Raw genomic sequence first — 20,252 nt, 5'->3', positions numbered from 1 at the left:
GGGCCTCCAGATCGCACTGGAGCGGTTCGCAGCCGAGTGTGAAGCAGCGGGAATGAGGATCAGCACCTCCAAATCTGAGGCCATGGTTCTCAGCCGGAAAAGGGTGGAGTGCCCACTCCGGGTCGGGGATGAGTTCCTGCCCCAAGTGGAGGAGTTCAAGTATCTCGGGGTCTTGTTCGCGAGTGATGGGAGAAGGGAGCCGGAGATCGACAGACGGATTGGGGCTGCAGCTGCAGTAATGCAGACGCTGCACCGGTCCGTCGTGGTGAAGAGGGAGCTGAGTGTAAAAGCGAAGCTCTCAATTTACCGGTCGATCTACGTCCCTACCCTCACCTATGGCCACGAGCTGTGGGTAGTGACCGAAAGGACGAGATTGCGGATACAAGCGGCGGAAATGAGCTTCCTCCGAAGGGTGGCTGGCCTCTCCCTTAGAGATAGGGTGAGAAGTTTGGCCATCCGGGAGGGGCTCAGAGTAGAGCCGCTGCTGCTCCACATCGAAAGGAGCCAGCTGAGGTGGTTTGGGCATCTGACAAGGATGCCCCCTGGGCGCCTCCTGGGTGAGGTGTTCCAGGCATGTCCCACTGGGAGGAGGCCCCGGGGCAGACCCAGGACACGCTGGAGAGATTATATCTCTCGGCTGGCCTGGGAACGCCTTGGTGTTCCCCCGGACGAGCTGGAGGAGGTGGCTGGGGAGAGGGAGCCACTTAGGCTGCTGCGGGGGCAGCAGCCTAAGCAAAGCTTAGGCTGCTGCCCCCGCGACCCGGCCCCGGATAAAGCGGATGAAGATGGATGGATGGATGGATTAGACATATAATTTTAACAGCCTCTGTAAACTAATATCCTTGCTTGCTCGAGGCTACAGTTTTCTCTGACAGTTTCAATCAAAATTAGAAATGCTACTCTGGGAGACTGAGATAACTAATAGTGCTGCCTGTTGTGCAGTTAGTTTCCAAAACACGTTATTCATGGTTAAATACAATTTTAGACTGATGTGGGTCAAAGCTTAGCATAGCCTGTAACGTTATTATAACGGACACATTTTGAGTGAACTTGACTTTAAGTGACTTACAGGTTTCTTTGAAAAATACTTTCTTATATCCAGGTTCTTCCTTTTTGCTGCCATCCTCCTCTCCTCCTTGCAGGTCTTCGAAGCGCAGGCTTGCCGCTGCTAAAACTAAACAGAGCTCCCTGAAAGGCACAGCCAATCACGTTGGCCATATTTGTCACATGAGGTAGGACTCCAGGAGAGAACGTAATTTAACTCTTTCTGCACCGCTAGGTGAATGAGACATTGACAGATCGTTTTTTTTCTTTCTATTGCCTTTGTTTTTCTTTACTCGAAGCAATCAAATTATTGGTGGGGACAATTCAATAATCGCTGGATATTGGTGGGGACATGTCCCTTCCATCCATGCCAAATCTACGCCCTTTTCCTGTACCCATCCGTCAGTAAACTGTACCTGGGCTTGTTGCAGAAGTTACTAAACTTCATGAGTGTATGCACTCACTCAAAGAACCGTATAATTATAAATATGAGCGTGGTGAAAGTTGGGCAGCATGCTGACGCCTTTTGTCCACTCTGTGTGTTCGTAAGGGTCTAACCCTTTCACTCATTTGATTTTGTCCTCGAGTCTTTTCTTTGACTTTTCATCAAGTCTGTCTTTGTACGGACCGGCATTGTTCTCCTTCGTTTTGTACATAACTTTTTTGGGGGGCAAAGAAAAACCAAGAAGGTATTGGAACCGGAGAATGAACGTTTTGCGGTGCTGCAAATGCTTGCATTTAATGCGGTACTTGGATTGTTTTGCCACGAGTTCCCGGCATGCAATGCGCGAAAGTCACGTGGTCTGTCACAACCTTTGGTGCGCCGCTGTAATCGGCCTTAAAATGCAGCTGTCACTACCCGATCCGTACCGGAAACCCGATCGGTACCCCGCATGCGAAGCATTTTACGATAGTTACAGGTCAGAGTATCTGTTAAGATGTTAAGAATAACAAGTATCTCTTAAAATGTTTCCGATAATGAAACATTTAATATAATGTAGACAAAAAGAAAAAAAATAAAAAGATAGTGTTACGGATTCAAATATTGGGAACGGATACAAGAGGAAAATCAAAAATAACCACACTGGTCCGGCCGGGTCAAGTCAAACGATGATTTAATGAATACATGCGTGGGAGATGGACACCATACAGCAGACAGCATCAAATCTCACCTCAGACACCACACAACAATTGTTTTATGAAAATCAGGGTATTAGAACGCCCCCTCATGCGTACAGGTGGTACAATACAGTCAATATTGACAACTTTTAACACAGCAAAGGAACATTCTCTTCTTCTCGAGGACAGACACTGGCTCCCACTTATCTCCTTAGAGCCAACTGTCCCTTATGGAGACACAACACTACAGCTGCAAGGTTTTGCAAATTATCAAGTTGACCTGTATATAATACTCTGAGTCAGGCATGCAATATTAAATGAATGTTGGTTTAATTAACTACCACTACTTAAAATTTAATGAAAAGATATAACTAAATAAAAATCACAAAGAATCACATAATATCAGTGTTATGTAAGCGCGTGCAACCTCCTGGGCCCAAAGTCATCCCACACCATGGATCAGCCAGTCATAACGCTGACTGAAGTTTTTGACCTTTATTAACTCGGGCACAACTCTATAATGAGCAACAAACTGCAATGTATATAAGATGATCATGTTTACACCTGCAATGAGAGATCATATGATTATTCTGACACCTGTAAGTAGAAGATTAACACCAGGTTATAGCAATCACTGTAATACAAATGTTAATGTAATGTCAATAGCTTCAATCAATGTTTACTGCAATGCTTGTTAAATGATTCTGATATAATAATGATGCTGATGCTAAAATAAAAGTAAAACACCCCTTTTCACCCGACAATAGTAATAGATAAGAACTCCCGATCCTTACTGCGCATGTGCAAAGTCGGACCGTACAAATCGGGTCTACCCGATCCGTATCGCGCATGTGCAGATGTTTTCTTCTTCTTCTGTTCGTTTAATGGCAGTTTACTCCCCAGTGTACGAGGATACTGCCACCTGCTAACTGAGCGAATGAACCCTATTGTAAACTGAATTAGCGTCATTACAAACGTGTGTTAAATTTGATTTAGTGATAATCGAGTGTGTTTATGCTTGTCTGTGTGGAGAGGATTGTTGGAATAGTGATGATGACGTCCGCTATCACTGTCAATTGTCAGTAAACACTTCATCTGGCTGCTGAATCTTCACCTGACATATTAAAAAGTCAGTATTATTAACTCTGTCATTAGGCACCATTCTTCTTATTTTACGGCGCTGTTGTTCAATCGGGGGACGCTCTCTGTTGAGGAGAAAAGCATGAATTTGTTGCGGATACGGATTATCCATTGTTTAAATGTCCCGGTAGTCGAAAAGGAGGCAGAGCTGTTGAGAAATGCTAAGAGCTAACTGGGCGTAACCGTATCATTCAAATATATTGAATGTCGCAATGTTGGCAAAGAGAGGAAGTGACGTAAGATTTGCGCATGCGGGGTACCGATCGGGTTTCCGGTACAGATCGGGTAGTGACAGCAGCCTTTAAGGCTGCAGACCCTGAATTAGGATACAGCCTAAGAGGCGTCACGCTCTTCTTCTTCTTCTACATTTTTATTGGCAGTTGGCAAACAACTGAAAGGTGCATTACCTCCACCAACTGGTATGGAGTGTAATGGAGGCTAATAATCGGCTCAGTCATTTTTAATCATCGTTGAAAGCCCAGATCGTAATCGAGATTAAAATTCGATTAATTGAGCAGCCCTACTTTAAACTACGTTAATGTCACAAATACAAACAATTTGTTTAGTCCATAAAATAGGGTGACCAACTGTCCTCTTTTTTTTGCACTTGTTGACTTGTAAAAATGGTAAATGGTAAATGGCCTGTATTTATATAGCGCTTTACTAGTCCCTAAGGACCCCAAAGCGCTTTACATATCCAGTCATCCACCCATTCACACACACATTCACACACTGGTGATGGCAAGCTACATTGTAGCCACAGCCACCCTGGGGCGCACTTGTAAAAGCCTGTATGACATTTTTTATTTCACCATTCATTAACTGCACCGAGAAGACATCATTTAAATATGTTCATGTTTTCTTTAAGCAAACGGTATTATTAAAATTATTCATGACTGGGCCAAGTGTCCTCTTTTTTGGAAATCAAAATATGGTCACCCTACCATAAAAACACCAGCAGAATGAGACCGCTAACTGAGAGTGGCAGATTATGAAAGCAGGGATTTAAGTGCATATTAACAAACACTGATTTTGAAGAAAACCTCCTATAATGGAAATTACATCAGATATCTTTAATCTGATGCAGACTGGCCACATTAGCAATGCTAAAACAAGGCATTGCTGACAAACTTTGTTAAAGAAAATTCTCTGTATTTCTGTCATATGTGTACTGTAGCAATGCTGAATGCTAAAATTATTATTATTATGTCCAAAGATTCAACTCATAAGGTCAGTGTATGTCCATCCTTAATATTACATATATAGTCGTGTGAGTGCAGAAGCTCCGCCCACCTGCTGCTCAAAACTTCTCTTTAAAAGGGGCATAAAGGGGAATACAGTGGTTGAACATTTACAGAATTAGAGCAAAGAGCAAACAGTGTTCTTTTATTCCCTTTATCTATCTGAAAATTTCAAGTATAATTAAACCAGTGGACGTACTGGTGTTCACATTCACACTTCCACTGCACTGCTATCACAGCCAAAATAATTCACATAACAATATGAGTGTAATATCTACAGAAAAAAAAAAACTAAACTGGAGATATTTATTGACAGTTTTGTGGGTTTTTGTGTTTTTGTTTTTTCTGAGTATGTTGTTAAATTTTAACTGAAAAAGCATGGCTGTCATCAGGACACGTTCCCAGTGTTGTTTTTAGCTACACTAGATCCAGTCTTTTTACATTGTACCTGAAGATTCTGAATTCCTAAATTTAAAAAAAAAAAAAAAAAGATTACAAAAAACAACAACCCAGTTTCACTTCTGGCTGACGATGGTACGAGCGATGAGCTCCTTCATGACCTCGTTGGTTCCTCCGTAGATAGGCTGAACTCGCGAGTCCACAAATGCCCTGAAAATGCAAACGTGTTGATGAGCTGGAAAAAAACCCAAAACAATCAAAGCTCTCTGTTGCAATGTTTACGTGATACTAACTTGGCGATGGGGTATTCCCACATGTACCCCCAGCCTCCGTGGAGCTGCAGGCACTGAGTGGCCACTCTGTTCTGGAGGTCAGACGCCCTTCAGATAAGATGAAGTACATCAGCGCGTGACAACAACACAGCTCAGCCTTTAGATCATGAGGTGGTAAACTCCAAAAACTCACCAATACTTGGCCATGGAGGCCGTGGCAGGATCCAGGCTTTTCTCAGCATGGAGCTGAAGGCAGCTATCCAGGAAGGCTCGACCCACACAGATCTCTGTCTTTAGCTCTGCTAGCTTGTGCTGCACAGTCTGTGGAGCGCGAAGACAAAAAACAGATAGTATGATGACTGGGAGGATGATTTGATAAACTGGTCCTTTTTTAATAGGAACTCATCAGGACAGACTATATCCTTACATGAAATATCCTAAAAATATTCACCAAAAGAATTACTATAAAGACCTGAAGGTGAGCGACTGTTTTGCTGAAAGCCTTCCGCTGCATTACATAATTTCTGGTTTCCTCAAACATGAACTCACAGCTTGCTATGGCCATGTCACCAATCAGCAGACGCTCCTAAAGAAGGGAAAAGGTTGTTTGACGTCAAATTAACCCAAGTGAGACGTTATCTGCAGATGATGTGTACAAGCACATGATAAAACATATTTAGGATGATGAGGCTAAAAATCCAAAGATACATGTCTGTAGGTTCAGATTTGACTAAGTTATGAATATAAAGATGTTTTAGGTATTTCATTTTGTAAAAATATGGGTGCAGCCAGACTGGATCTCCACCCAGGTTCAAGGTATGGAGAGTTACTCCTTCAGTGGAGGCATTAAATGTTTCTGATATGAACATGCCATGAATGTTGTGTTCACCTGAGGGAGTTCATTCATCAGGTAATAGAAACCTTTGTTGAGTTCTCCTAAGAGGGCATCAGCTGGGAGGCGCACATCCTCGAAGAATAACTCAGCTGTGTCCTTTGAAAGAACCAGAAACACAAGTGAGAGGATGTAATGAAGTATGAATCCTTAGTAGCACAAATGACCAAGTTCTGTTGTTACTTTTTAGCCTCATGCATTTGTATAAACTGTAATTTACAGTAAAGCTTTGAAATTTAAAGAGCTAAGAGAGTTATATGTGCAATCAAAATTGCCTTTGTTTCTTCAGCTGAACAATCAGAGCAGTCTGATCGTCCCACAGACACAAAAGCTGTTTCAGACAGATACTTCTTTTTGATTTTGAAGCATGGAACCAGTTAAACCTACACTTGTAGACCATAAAAATGATGTAGGGGCACTTCATATATTTCCATGACTCTGGTACCTGGGCTTTCAGGCCAATCTTCTCCAGCTTCCGCCCTTTGTGAAAGCCCTTCATGCCCTCCTCCACCAGGAACAGACTGATCCCGTGTGCTGCCGTCTTCGCCTCTCGGTTGGTCACGGTCACTACCACCACCAGATCTGCCATCCAACCATTTGTAATAAATACCTGAAGAGGTCAGATGGAGTAATATCAGTACTGGACTTTAAATGTAATTGAGTGGATAATTTTGAAGTCTTGACTCAGTACCTTGTTGCCGTTGAGGATCCAGTCACTGCCGTCCTTCTTGGCATACGTCCTCACACCCTGAAGGTCACTGGAAAAAAATAGAGGAGCTGAGTCACTGAAGCTACCTGATATGATGTGTGTGATTTCTTGATGTTACATCTGTGATTGAGTCCTGACCTGCCTGCTCCTGGTTCAGTCATGGCGATGGCAGCGATACATTTCCCAGCGGTCATCTTTGGGATGAAGTGTTTGATCTGTTCCTTGCTGCCGTAATTGACGATGTAGGGCATGACGATGTCAGAGTGCAGCGCAAAACCTGGGCCTGTGCAGTTGCAATACATTCTGTAGTGGTGCAGACAGCAGAGATGAGATGAAGGATGAAGAGATAGCTGACTATCTGGCAAATACACTGGTCATCATCACTAAAGCTACTTTCTTGTGATTGTTTTTTTAAAATGGTATTGAGCAACAGTTCTCCCAGCTTTCTGAAGTGGTAAAATCATACCTGGATAAACAAAAAACTGCAGCACTGCAGCAATGGATCGATCACATGTCCTCACTTGGAAAAAGCTTAATTCTCTTTCTTGTGTTTTTAAAATAACATCTCAGCTGGAACTCATTGCTAAAATATTTCAGTCTCTCTGAATGTCGGCGAATAGCTTCAGATATTGAACGGTGGTTTGAATGACAACTCACTGCTCCTCCCATGTGACAGCTGCAGAAAACAGGTCTCCTCCTATGCCACCATGCTCTTCTGGTGTCATTACTCCCAGCAGACCTTGCTCACCAGCCTTTTCCCACACCTCCCTGCTCACCTGACCTGCCTTCTCCCACCTTCAACAAAAAACAGTTGAAGTAAAGCTATTAAAGGCTTATTTTAATAATTCTTGGTAGGTCATCAAACTTCCACCTACTCTTTGTGGTAAGGCACCACTTCCTCTTGGAAGAAGCGCCGCACATTTTGTCTGAAGAGGTCATGGTCCTCATTGAAGATCCGGCGGGTCCCGATGTCCATCAGGGATTTGGCGCTGGAGGTCTCAGGTCGGCCTGAGGATGCGGGCTGCCTGAACTCCTCAGACTTACTGTGCTGAAATCTGTGGGGGCAGAAATTCAACCACGCGTCACTACACAGCCAGCAAGTGCCTGACCTGGAAGCTCCATGACAAATTAACTCACTCAGCTAAAGCAGTGGCAGCAGATTTTGTGCCTCTATCCTGAATTTCATGAAAGCTGCTATTAAATTAAAGAAATAACCATACACAGAAAGGACAGAAAAAACAAACAAAACCCTCCAAAACAGACCATTACATACAGCTGAGGACCAGAAACAAAAACAACTGATGTATCAATATTTCAACTTTAAAAAAATTGCATCCTGTAATCTCTTACGAGCTACCTCCACTGCTTCAGTGACAAGAACACAGGTGAAGAGAGATGTAACATCGTACGAGACCATTGTTTCATCTTCCTCAACTTCTCAAAAAAAATAAAAAGGTGTTCTGGATGTGATGTTCAGGGCTGCCTGAGGATCTAAGCTAGAAACTTTGAGATGTTATAGGTGACCAAGTTGATCAAGCAGACAATTGGTCTTAATGGCACTCCCTGTTTATTTATCTTTGGTACATATATTATTTACTCTTGGAACTGTGTCTTCATTCCATATATTTTACATACAGTGGTCAGCACTACAGGCTGAAACATGGGTGTGCCACGGGTTCCCCAGTTTTACCCATCGTGGCCAATTTGTACATGGAATAATTGGAAGAGAGGAGTTTGTTATCCTACCCTGGAATACACCAAGTGATTCAGGTATGTGATCAAAAATTGTTCCACCCCAAGGATCGGGTCCCCTGGCACAGAGTAATATAGTGTACGCTGTTAAGTGCCAGGAGGATTGCCATGACTTATACATCGGGGAAACCAAACAACCTCTGGCTAAGCGGATGGCACAACACAGTAGAGTTGCCTCGTCAGGCCGGGACTATTTACATCTACAGGCCATTGGACACTCTTTCAGTGATGAGGATGTACACATCCTGGACAGGGAGGAACGCTGGTTTGAGCGCCGAGTCAAGGAGGCCATTTATGTAAAAAGGGAAAGACCATCTCTGAATCGAGGAGGGGGCCTAAGGGTACATCTTTCACCATCTTACAATGCTGTGATTGCAGCCATTCCCCAACTCTCTGTGAATGGTACTCATGGCCATTGATCAGTGGGCTTTGATCAGTGGGTTTTGATCAGTGGGATTTGATTGGTGGTTGTTGATCAATGGTCATGACATTTTGCATATTAATGACCAAGAAACTGACCTCACAGCCCATTGTTCATTCAGTGGTCTGTCCATCCATCCATGTTCCTCCGCTTTATCCGAGGCCGGGTCGCGGGGGCAGCAGCCTAAGCAAAAAGGCCCAGACCTCCCTCACCCCAGCCACCTCCTTCTGAGCCCCTCCCGGATGGCCGAACTTCTCACCCTATCTCTAAGGGAGAGGCCAGCCACCCTTCGGAGGAAGCTCATTTCCGCCGCTTGTATCCGCGATCTCGTTCTTTCGGTCACTACCCACAGCTCGTGGCCATAGGTGAGGGTAGGGACGTAGATCGACCGGTAAATTGAGAGCTTCGCTTTTACACTCAGCTCCCTCTTCACCACGACGGACCGGTGCAGCGTCTGCATTACTGCAGCTGCAGCCCCAATCCGTCTGTCGATCTCCGGCTCCCTTCTCCCATCACTCGCGAACAAGACCCCGAGATACTTGAACTCCTCCACTTGGGGCAGGAACTCATCCCTGACCCGGAGTGGGTACTCCACCCTTTTCCGGTTGAGAACCATGGCCTCAGATTTGGAGGTGCTGATCCTCATTCCCGCTGCTTCACACTCGGCTGCAAACCGTTCCAGTGCGAGCTGGAGGCCCTCACCTGATGAAGCCAACAGAACCACATCATCCGCAAAAATCAGAGATGAGATTCTGAGGCCACCAAAGCGAAAGCCCTCCGCCACTTGGCTGTGCCTAGAAATCCTGTCCATATAAATTATGAACAGAACCGGTGACAAAGGGCAGCCCTGGCGGAGCCCATCACCCACCGGGAACGAGTCCGACTTATTGCCGGCAATGCGAACCAAGCTCTTGCAATGGTTGTATAGGGATCGAATGGCCCGTAGCAATGGGCCAGACACCCCATACTCCCGCAACACCTCCCACAGGACACCCCGAGGGACACGGTCGAATGCCTTCTCCAAGTCCACAAAACACATGTAGACTGGTTGGGCAAACTCCCATGCACCCTCAAGTATCCTCGAGAGGATAAAGAGCTGGTCCAGTGTTCCGCGACCAGGACGAAAACCGCATTGTTCCTCCTGTATCTGAGGTTCGACTAGCGGACGAACTCTCCTTTCCAGCACCCTGGCATAGACTTTCCCAGGGATGCTGAGGAGTGTGATCCCCCTATAGTTGGAACACACCCTCCGGTCCCCCTTCTTAAAGATGGGGACCACCACCCCGGTCTGCCAGTCCACGGGTACTGCCCCTGATCTCCACGCAACATTGCAGAGGCGTGTCAACCAGGACAGCACTACAATGTCCAACTGAAAGGTGCATCAATGGTCTGGTTTCAGTTATTGTGCAAATCTACTGTTTATAAGATTGGGGAAACCTGCAGTCAGCTGAGTCTGAAGAAGTCACTTAGATGAGTGACGAAATGTTTCTCCCACTGAAAACGCTACGTCCAGATGAACAGAATCAAACTTTTGGGATAAGTCTTGAAACAAACTGTTGTATTCTGATAATAGAACATAAACTCAGAAACTAATTATGTTTTATGTATGTAGCTAAGGACCAGCAACATTTGTAGTGCGCAAAAGAAAGAAGAAAAGAGAACAGATAGGCATGGAGGCAAATTTAAATTCCTACCTGCACCATCACACTCAAGATATAAAAGATCATACATATATTTTATCATCTGAGGTATGTGACACTCTGGACAGCTAACAATGAGACAACAACAAACATTGGTTATAAGCCAGTGGTTCCCAAACTTTTTTTGCTGGGCCCCCCTTTGTTTTACAAGAAAAATGTTCGCGCCCCCCTTCAGCGCGTGCACGCGCACACGCACACGCACAAACACATCCTCCAACCACACACACCCTTATTTTACTCCATTGCGGTTTCTTTCACACCTCAAACATTTAGTAAACAATTAAACAAATACAAGTAATCTGCAATAAATTACAGGTAGTAATAAAATAAACTACTAACTCTTTTATGCTACATCCACACCTACACGAGTATTTTTGAAAACGCAGCTGTTTCGTCCACACGGAAACGCCGTTTCGAATCACCGAAAACAGATTTTTTTAAAACTCCTTTTTTGCATTTACATGTGGACGAGGAATACAGAGTTCGTCACACAACGTCAAAGGTATGTGCCTTTTTCACGTCATGCTGTGCGCCACGTTATTGTTTCCATGAGATGAATTGCAGAATGGCAGATAGAGACAAAATACTGTTACTCTGACTATCTTCGGTTTTTACACGCTTACATATACACAAGCAGTTACTGTCCCTCCATTTACAAAGGCAGAGGCGTCACGGTGTAATTATTTTACGTGTAGTTGTTTTTTTCCTGTGTAATAATATTCAACATTCCTATCAATGCATTTTCAAAAAATGCCTCTCTGTGCAAAATGGGTTTAAAAACATAAACTGTCACGGGTAATGGAAAAATACAGACTCAGTCGCGGAGCTCTGGATGCAAAGTACACAGTGTGTTTATTTACAGTGCCCAAAAACAGTTTCAAAACACAAAGTGAAGTGCAAAGTCCAACGGTGATCTTCTCCAAACTCCCAGTGGTGCGCAGGTGAGTTCCCAAAGTGACATCCAAGTGTGTGTTCTCCTCCAATAGCTTAACCCCGCGGGCTCCTTCTCTCCAACCTCCAGCTCTGTATCTTTTCCTCCTACAAATGACCAAAAACACCAGGTGAGGAGGCTAGCCGGCTAAAGCTAAGCTACAAGTCAACAGACACTATTTACTACCGAGCTTCCAGTACAATCTAGAGATGGACCGATCCGATATTACGTATCGGTATCGGTCCGATACTGACCTAAATTACTGGATCGGATATCGGAGAGAAATAAAAAATGTAATCCGATCCATTAAATATCAAAAAAGCACCTCACAAAACTTGCGACACGGTGTAACTCGGCTCATAACCGTAGCACGTCGGAGCAGTGTGGTCACGTGATAGAGCTGCTGTGCGTATTTGTAGCCTGCTAGCAAACATTTCATCTCCAAGGAAGTTATCTCAGAGACAAGTAAAGCAAGTGTGTAAGTTCATCTCTGAATGTTTGTAAAGCATTCCCGCGTTAAGCTTAACAACCGATATATAGAGCAACTGCCTCTCTCTCTCTCTCTCTCTCTCTCTCCTGCTGCTACTTCAATCGTGAAACTGCTTAATGATCAGCTGATCGGCTTTTCTGTCGTGAGTCTGTCTCTCTTCTTTGTTTTTGACCCACTTTGCACCAGAAAGAGGAAACCAGCGGCTGAACAACAGCAGCACTATTAAGCTTGATAAGCTGTTGTTAGAATTTATTTAATATTACTTTCTAGACCAGGATCTTTTTCTACGCAGCTGACGGCTGTAACTGTGCAGGGGCGGATCTAGCAAAGTTTAGCCAGGGGGGCCGATAGGGCATTAACAGGGAAAAGGGGGCACAGAGACATACTTTTCTTTCTTATTCTCATTTAAATTGTCTAGCCTTTAATTATTTAATAATTATCTGAATCTTACACCCAAAGTTTTAATCTGATGTAAAATGTATAGAAGTCCATTACTGTATATAGTAACTGTTAAGTCTAATATACCCTAGTAAGCTATACTACTTTTTCCTTTGGGAAAGTACCATCTGTGAATTCTGCAATTCTGTTGAAGAAAGATGTTGAATCTATTTAATTATTCTTGAAAAATAATTTATTTCTGTGATTTTTTTTCACCCTGCATCAAATTAAAGTTGATTACATTGATTAAGCATCATGAGGTGGAGGGTGGTTCCCTATTTTCTTTTGCTGGGAGTTTGCAACCCTATTAGTTAGGTTGCTTAATATTTCTGCTAAGTACTCTTTAAAATACCAGAATAGGGAGGATGGAGTAGGTTTAACTTTATTAGATTGATCAGTGTTGCTGATCTATGAAATATTTTGGGTGCAGTGTGTGTGTTTTTTTTACATAGAGGTATAACAGAATAGCTTTAGTGTTGTTGTTGTTTTTTAACTTGAGTATGAATTTATACAAAAAGCAGCAAGATATAAAAAAAAAACAACACAGTTTTATTGATTAAAAAACACACTATATCGGATTCATATCGGTATCGGCAGATATCCAAATTTATGATATCGGTATCGGACATAAAAAAGTGGTATCGTGCCATCTCTAGTACAATCCAGTGTCGACTGCCATCTGGACACACAGTTAAATACCTCAGCCCACAACGAAGGATGATCAGTGACAGCTGGGTGGCAAATTAGGTGCAGGTGTGTCAGCCACTGGGTAGGGGAGGAGGAGAGAGACAGAAACACACACATAGGCAGTGTCCCATTTCAGGGTCTGCACGCTTGAAGTACGCGCACTACGCGTGCTACGTACGGTGCGTACTATAAGTACGAGAAGTGCGGAAGTGAAAGGCTTGTGAAATGGGACGGTATATGCTTCGTCGCGCTGTTATCATGGTTGCTAGGCAACCTAGCAACCATGATACTAACCGCGAGACACGTTACATACAGCTTTGTTTGACAGAAATGAAGGAGAAAATTGTTTTGTTGGTCAATCATTTTTGTCATGACATCACTTTGATTAGTTGAGTATCTGAGGCTGAGACCACAGGACTGTAAAACATGATTCAAGGGCTTCATTTCTGTACTGAACAGTCATTTAAGATTAGCTAGTAAATAATAATTAGTTAATGTTGTTCATGAGACTAAAGTCATCTCACTATGGTAATGTAAATATAATATGGCCAATATTATAGTATTGTCAGATTATTATGATTGATATATATATATATATATATATATATATATATATATATATATATATATATATATATCACTGACTTTCAGCTTGTTGTGTTTGTGGATATATGACTGACTTTAATTATCCATAAAATCATCAGATTCTCTGTAAGATTAAGGTCGACTATATGTATATTTAGAAGTAGAGGCTTTAAAACCAAGTTAATGCTGAAAGTACAAACATCACTAGTGTCACATAACTTTGCCGACATGTGGCCAACAGCAATGTTTTAATGTTCTTCATTATTAAACATTCGTACATGAATAAGTGACGTCATATTCAGTACTTACTTTTGACAGTTCACTTTTCGGCCGCTCCCTTCTGCCGTATTTTGCGGCAAAATTATCCACACCCACCGCCACGCTATGAATTGTGGGATATATGGGACCACGAAGCGTGCACCGGACCACGCTTGATATTTGGGGAAATCGACGGCGCATTTGGAGTATGCATTTCAAGTACACTTCGAATTGGGACAGCCGTCGTCGCGTGGCGGTGACGTAACCGCACTTGAAATGCGTACTTCAAGCGTGCAGACCCTGAAATGGGACACAGCGATACACACAGGCAGGTCGCCCCGGGAAGGACCGTCCGACCATGACATAAACAACTGTGGGATACTGTTTGTCCATGATTTAGACAGGGGGAACAAATCATGGCAGGATCAGCCTGATATTATTTGTATCCCGCTGTCTTTACTGTATAAAGAGCTAACATCTCCAAAATGTCAGGAGTAGTTAGTCATTACAACAAGTGTTTGAACTAAAAATCAAGAATGTGGGATACTGTTTGTCCGTGATTTGAAGAGCCCAGCGCTGCTCCTGACCCAGGGAAAACCAATTCTGCAGGGGAGACCTACCTCGGCACTTGTGCAGGTGAATCCAAAGGGAAGATATGCTTCACCATATTTTCTAGTCTTTGGCTTAGAATGAAGTTGGTTTGGAAACATATTCAGCAATGCTTCATCTCCTGTTTTGCGTTTCTGTGGCCGCCCCGTGCTAGCAGTGTCCAAGCGTTTTGTTTTTTTCTCCCCCTTTTCATTCCGCGCCCCCCCTGCAATGGCTCTGCGCTCCCCCTAGGGGGCGGGCCCCACACTTTGGGAAGGTCTGTTATAAGCTAACATGCTAATGATAGACTCAAGCATCCTAACAATCACGCTTTCCCTCTGATAAACAGTTCGATTACATTTCCATACATGAGAGTTTATTCGCTAAGCACCCAACAACTTTAGATCCACTTAAAAGAACGTTTCACTCACGTCAGCTAACGCCAGCATACGTTGGGGAAAAACAGCTGTGTTTATTGACAGAAATGTTAAACATATCCTTAATAAAATCATCTCACTATCACTGTCAGTGGTCAGAAGTGACCTTTACTGCCGCATCAACTTTTATCTGACTCGTTTCCAGTGTTGGGACTAACGCGTTATTAAGTAACCCGTTACAGTAACTACGTTATTATTGTGGTAACGAGCACGGTAACTAGTTATTATGCCAAAATCAGGAACGCGTTAGTCGTTACTGGGATTTAGATAGGGTCGTTAGTCGTTACTTCGTGTGGTGGCTATCGCGGAGCTTCCACAGATTCTGTAACATTAGCAAGTGGTGGAGGCAGCAGGTGGATGAGGGAAAGGGGACGCAGAAGGAAAAGAGACCCGAGGCGGCCGCCGGTCCAAGTGTGAACTGGACTTCAGGTAAGAAGTTATGACCTGCAGGCTATCCGAGTCAGATATAAACCAAGTTTAGGTGGAGTTTATTTTCGTTATTCTGACTTTTTCCGTACTGCGTACTAGCTAGCATGACGGAGTTTCTATACAGCTGGGTGGGTGCTATGAAGTTAATGATGTTGAACTTTATTTTGTTCATAAGTTATTAGAGTTGCCAACTGTCCCGTCTGGTATTCAGATAAAATATTACGCGTTTCTTATTGAGGTGAAAAGGAACAGTTTGTCCCGTAATTCAGCTACAATGAAAAAGGCACAAAGCTGGAGTTATTCTGTGTCTTTGCTGCACAGCTGCCTCTTCTTCTTTCATTCTCTCCCCTCTCTCTCCTGTTTCTACTTCAATCATGAAAACTGATCAATGATCAGCTGATCGGCTCTCTTGTTTGTTTATCACCCACTTTGCGCCAGAAAGAGGAAACCAGCCAATGTCACGTTAAACAACAGCAGCACGTTTAAGCTTGATCAGCAGTTGTTAGAATTTATTTAATATTAATTTCTAGTATCAGCTGATGTTTGCTGGAGCCACAGCTGCAAAAAAGCTGCTGGTCATGATGTCGGTTTGGTTATCTGGTGAGAGGGAAACATGAAGATGAAACCAGGAGACGTCCTTACTGAATCATCAGAGCTGAACAGGTGATGGAGAAACAGGTTTACCTTTTAGGTGACATGAATGAGTTGAAGGGAAGTTATGAACTGTTTCTGAGAGACAGATAACCCCAGGATCCTTTTTTAGGTAGCTGACAGCTGGTAACTGTGCAGGTGTGGATCTAGCAAAGTTTTGCCAGGGGGGCCAGGTAGGGCATTAACAGGGAAAGGTGGGCACAAAGAAATACTTTTCTTTCTTATTCTCATTTAAAATGTCTAGCTTTTAAAAAATAATTATCTGAATCTTACAACAAACGATTGATAGATTGATGCATATATACCATCAAGACAGTGTACATCACTGTCACAACAGCGTTTGTTTTCATTCAAAGGCTTTATGATTTTTCCTATAATGGTGGGCCAGTCTCTAGTGAAAACGCCAAAACGCCGATTTTTTGTCCCAGTCCAGCCCTGTATGCAGCTCATCTGCAGTCTGGTGTTACCTACATCTTCCTATTCAGAAGGCAGAATTTCCGAGTTCTGAGTACAATCAAAGCATCACAACTGCAGTTTTTGTGTTGGATGTAAAAGGCGCACATGACGCTGTGATGTAGGCTAGAATCATGGCAGCGGTCAATGATGGTCCAGGCGTGGGATTTCTCTCGTGGAAATATGCACATTATCTTTTCCTTTCTATTGGTAGGTGGCACAGTGCACTTGTGGCAAGTAAGCAAGCTAGAAGACTGTAAAAGTTATGGAAGCAACACATTAACAAGAGAATTCTGAGTAAAACCAAAGTTACTTTCCCTAGTAACTAGTTACTTTGAAAGTAACGACTAACTTGAAGTAACTGAGTTACTTTTGATAGAAGTAACTAGTAATGTAACTAAGTTACTATTTTAAAGTAACTTACCCAACACTGCTCGTTTCACAAAGTTTTACAGACTCCTCCAGTCAAATCTGACATGTACACACTTCACAGTACAGATGAATAACGGTCAGTTTTTGAGGTGACTTGTAGGTAAAAATGTGAAATCCTCCAAAATAATTAATTGATGTAAATAAATCGCTAAGTGTTAACATTATTGAAATATTTTAAAATATAGAGTGTACAAAAATGAGCGCTTAGCTTACTACAATATGGTTGTCTTATAGTGGCCACCACACCCAAGGTTATTGCCTTGAATTGAAAGAGGTAAAAAAACAAACTGCGTTGACTACAATCTACAACCCACTGACATCTACTGGTGAGATTTTACACTTTAACTACCTCTGCTTTGCTTTTCTTCCCTCGTTGCCGCTGTAAATAAGAATGATTTCTTAATGACGCCTTAAATAAAGGTTACACCAACTTTACATGGAATTACATGGAAGTACAGCCTGTCCGATCAGCTTCAGTTGACATCTCTTCAGCACACAAACAGTTTATTTAATATGGGAAGCTTTCAAACTACCTTTAGGCACACTTCAATGTGTGGAGACTTCAATACGATTTAATTTTGACTTAAAACAACAACAACTCTCAACCATAACATGTTTTATTTAGATAAAAATGGCCAAACTCGTGTATCTTCATTTTTAGACTGCTGTAATTTTAAAACGTTCACTACATTTTGAGATTCTGGTTTCGATTTTCACATTAAAGGTCTTCATGTAAACAACAGGTCACCATAAAGTGTGTCAAAGGTAACCGCACACACACATAATACAGTCCGACCTTTTTCTGTACTATAAGAATGCTCCGCAACTATAAAAAATATAACTAAAATATTTTTTATATGACATGCAAAGTAAAACTATTTCCTAAAACAGCGTAAATGTTCCGCTCACAGCTTTGAATGCATTTCTTTGCGCTGATATCGACAGATGCGGCTCCTGCTCACCAGAAACAGCTTTAACTGCGCATTTTTACCTCGCAGAAACTGCAGAGAGCGGCCGTCCTCTTCCAGACACATTTCTCAGTCCGAAAACACAAGTTCCGATTATTCTGTTCGCCAACATATTCGAATCAAAGTACAACTTCACAGGAAAAAGACGAACAGAGAAAAGATCGTTTGAGCGACACTAAGAGGCGTCACTCTCTTCTTCTTCTTCTTCTTCTTCTTCTTCTTCGTCTTCTTCTTCTACATTTTTATTGGCGGTTGGCAAACAACTGAAAGGTGCATTACCGCCACCAACTGGTATGGAGTGTGGGCTGGAACGTCGCTCCAACCCCCCCCCCCCCCCCCCCCCCCCAAATCCTTCCAAACAATTTCCCCTCTTTTAAAAACTGAAACAAGGCCTGAAAACTTTTACTTCCAGATTCCTTTTGCAATAAATCAATAAGATCCAGCATCACTCGGTTTGTTTCACGGGTGACTTTAAATGTGAACGCCTGAGACGTACTGTTGTTATGTGAGGTGGGTCTCGCTTATGATTGAGTCCAAATAAAGCGGGAATTTGCCTTTAAACTACATTAATATCACAAATACAAATGATTTGTTTAGTCCATAAAATAGGGTGACCAACTGTCCTCTTTTTTTGCACTTGTTGACTTGTAAAAGCCTGTATGACATTTTTTATTTCACCATTCATTAACTGCACCGAGAAGACATCATTTAAATATGTTCATGTTTTCTTTAAGCAAACGGTATTATTAAAATTATTCATGACTGGGCCAAGTGTCCTCTTTTTTGGAAATCAAAATATGGTCACCCTACCATAAAAACACCAGCAGAATGATACCACTAAATTTTGTCTTCTGTTGATTTGTTGCTCAGCATTTCCACCTATTGGTGGGGGTTATCCTATTGTGAACACACTCATTGCAGTAATTTAGAGTTTAAGGCAATTTTCTGACATTTATAGGCCAAAAAAGCACGCCAACAGCAGATGGGTTTTAATTAAATAATTGCACAATTTTTTGTGTTATTTCAGAGTAACAAGGTGATTCACACTTTGTGTCCAACAAAAATGTTCCAGGCAAGCGCATCAGCTGCTATAAGAAACCAAAGACAAACCAAATGATGGAAATCTGGTGGTTTATTTGGCTTTATTTGTTTATTGCATTCTTCCTGTCACATGGTGAAATATAATAAAGAGATAAAATAGCATCTCTAACACCAGCTTCTCATTTAAACACTGTGAAAGATATGGAGTGATCTTTAAAGCACACAGGCAAAAATAGATCTGTTTAAGTTTAATATATCAAAATTTGGTTGACCTAGTTCAAACAGTCCCACAGTAACTGATAATAAAATGCACATAGTTTCCCAATAAGGAGCTTTAACATAATTTGGCTAGCTATATAGCTAGCTACATTTAATTGTTCAATCAGTCTTTTTTCACTGGACCCTAATCATCTGTTTTGAAACATTATTCCATAATTTTAACAAATATTATTTGAGCAGAATAATAATTTTTTTTCTTAATTTTATCTTTATAGCTGCTTAAACACACACAAAACATAAACAGATTACTTCAACATTTCTTGTGTGGTTACTTATTTTCTCATTGATTCTCTACCCAGTTCAGCTGGTTGATCTTTGTGACAAACATACCAAACAATGCTGTCAGGTAAACAAACTATGCAGAGCCAGCACTCGTCATTTTTATTTATCTTGGTCTTGGTCGTATTGTTGGACTAGTTAATAGGTATGCCGTCATTGTCATCTGTTGGGATTTTATTTTGAAAGGACATGTCGTGTCATGTTGCAGCGCATCTGTGAGAGTTTAATAAAGTCACGTTGGTGTGTATATTCCTGTGAAAGCTGATGCCCCACATGTGTTTATTCCTCCGTTTACATCAATAACTAACTCTTATTATCAGGGACTAAAAGTAGTCCTGTTTTTGCCAGAATATAATTGGCGAGCCAGCCAGGAGAGCAGACAGCAATCCAGAAGCTGAGGACCTGGGGGGACTGGGAAGTTGCATATATGAGTGATAAGACACCAAGGAAAAATAAAGTAAGGAAGAGCTCTTTCTGCTAATTGTTGCATCTGGGTGAAATCAGGCTGGATCTCTACACACGTCAAAGGTACAGAGAGCTGGTCCTTCTGCAGAGGAGGCATTAAGTGTTACTGATATGAACATGGCATAAATGTTGTGTTCACCTGAGGGAGTTCA

At 42.3% G+C, this 20,252-nt stretch overlaps 1 protein-coding gene across 1 annotated transcript; it reads right to left on the bottom strand.

Annotated features, from left to right (window-relative positions):
- Positions 1-2,142: 2,142 nt before the first annotated feature.
- LOC146491529 (long-chain specific acyl-CoA dehydrogenase, mitochondrial-like) lies at positions 2,143-18,872 on the bottom strand. The gene is made up of 11 exons (XM_085151127.1): positions 18,060-18,872; positions 7,692-7,871; positions 7,474-7,611; positions 6,955-7,119; positions 6,799-6,865; positions 6,553-6,717; positions 6,105-6,206; positions 5,688-5,801; positions 5,409-5,536; positions 5,237-5,323; positions 2,143-5,153 (listed from the first exon to the last, which is right to left on the bottom strand). Exons 1-11 carry the CDS (start codon positions 18,146-18,148, stop codon positions 5,060-5,062), a joined length of 1,329 nt encoding a protein of 442 aa, XP_085007253.1. The 5' UTR covers positions 18,149-18,872; the 3' UTR covers positions 2,143-5,059.
- Positions 18,873-20,252: the final 1,380 nt, after the last annotated feature.

Source organism: Neolamprologus multifasciatus, chromosome 23 (assembly GCF_963576455.1).
Source record: "Neolamprologus multifasciatus chromosome 23, fNeoMul1.2, whole genome shotgun sequence".
NCBI classification, from domain to species: domain Eukaryota; kingdom Metazoa; phylum Chordata; class Actinopteri; order Cichliformes; family Cichlidae; genus Neolamprologus; species Neolamprologus multifasciatus.
The sequence above is the reverse complement of the archived record's forward strand: the minus strand, read 5'-3'. Positions and strand labels throughout refer to the sequence as shown.

Bases quoted from the DNA above. Each gene is read 5' to 3' on its own strand.
- LOC146491529 (XM_085151127.1), bottom strand. From the start codon at position 18,148: ATGTTGGCGAACAGAATAATCGGAACTTGTGTTTTCGGACTGAGAAAT. The intron at 7,612-7,691 runs GTAGGTGGAAGT...TTTTTGTTGAAG, and splicing joins GTGGTGCCTTACCACAAAGA to GTGGGAGAAGGCAGGTCAGG. The intron at 6,718-6,798 runs GTACTGAGTCAA...TGACCTCTTCAG, and splicing joins GGATCCTCAACGGCAACAAG to GTATTTATTACAAATGGTTG.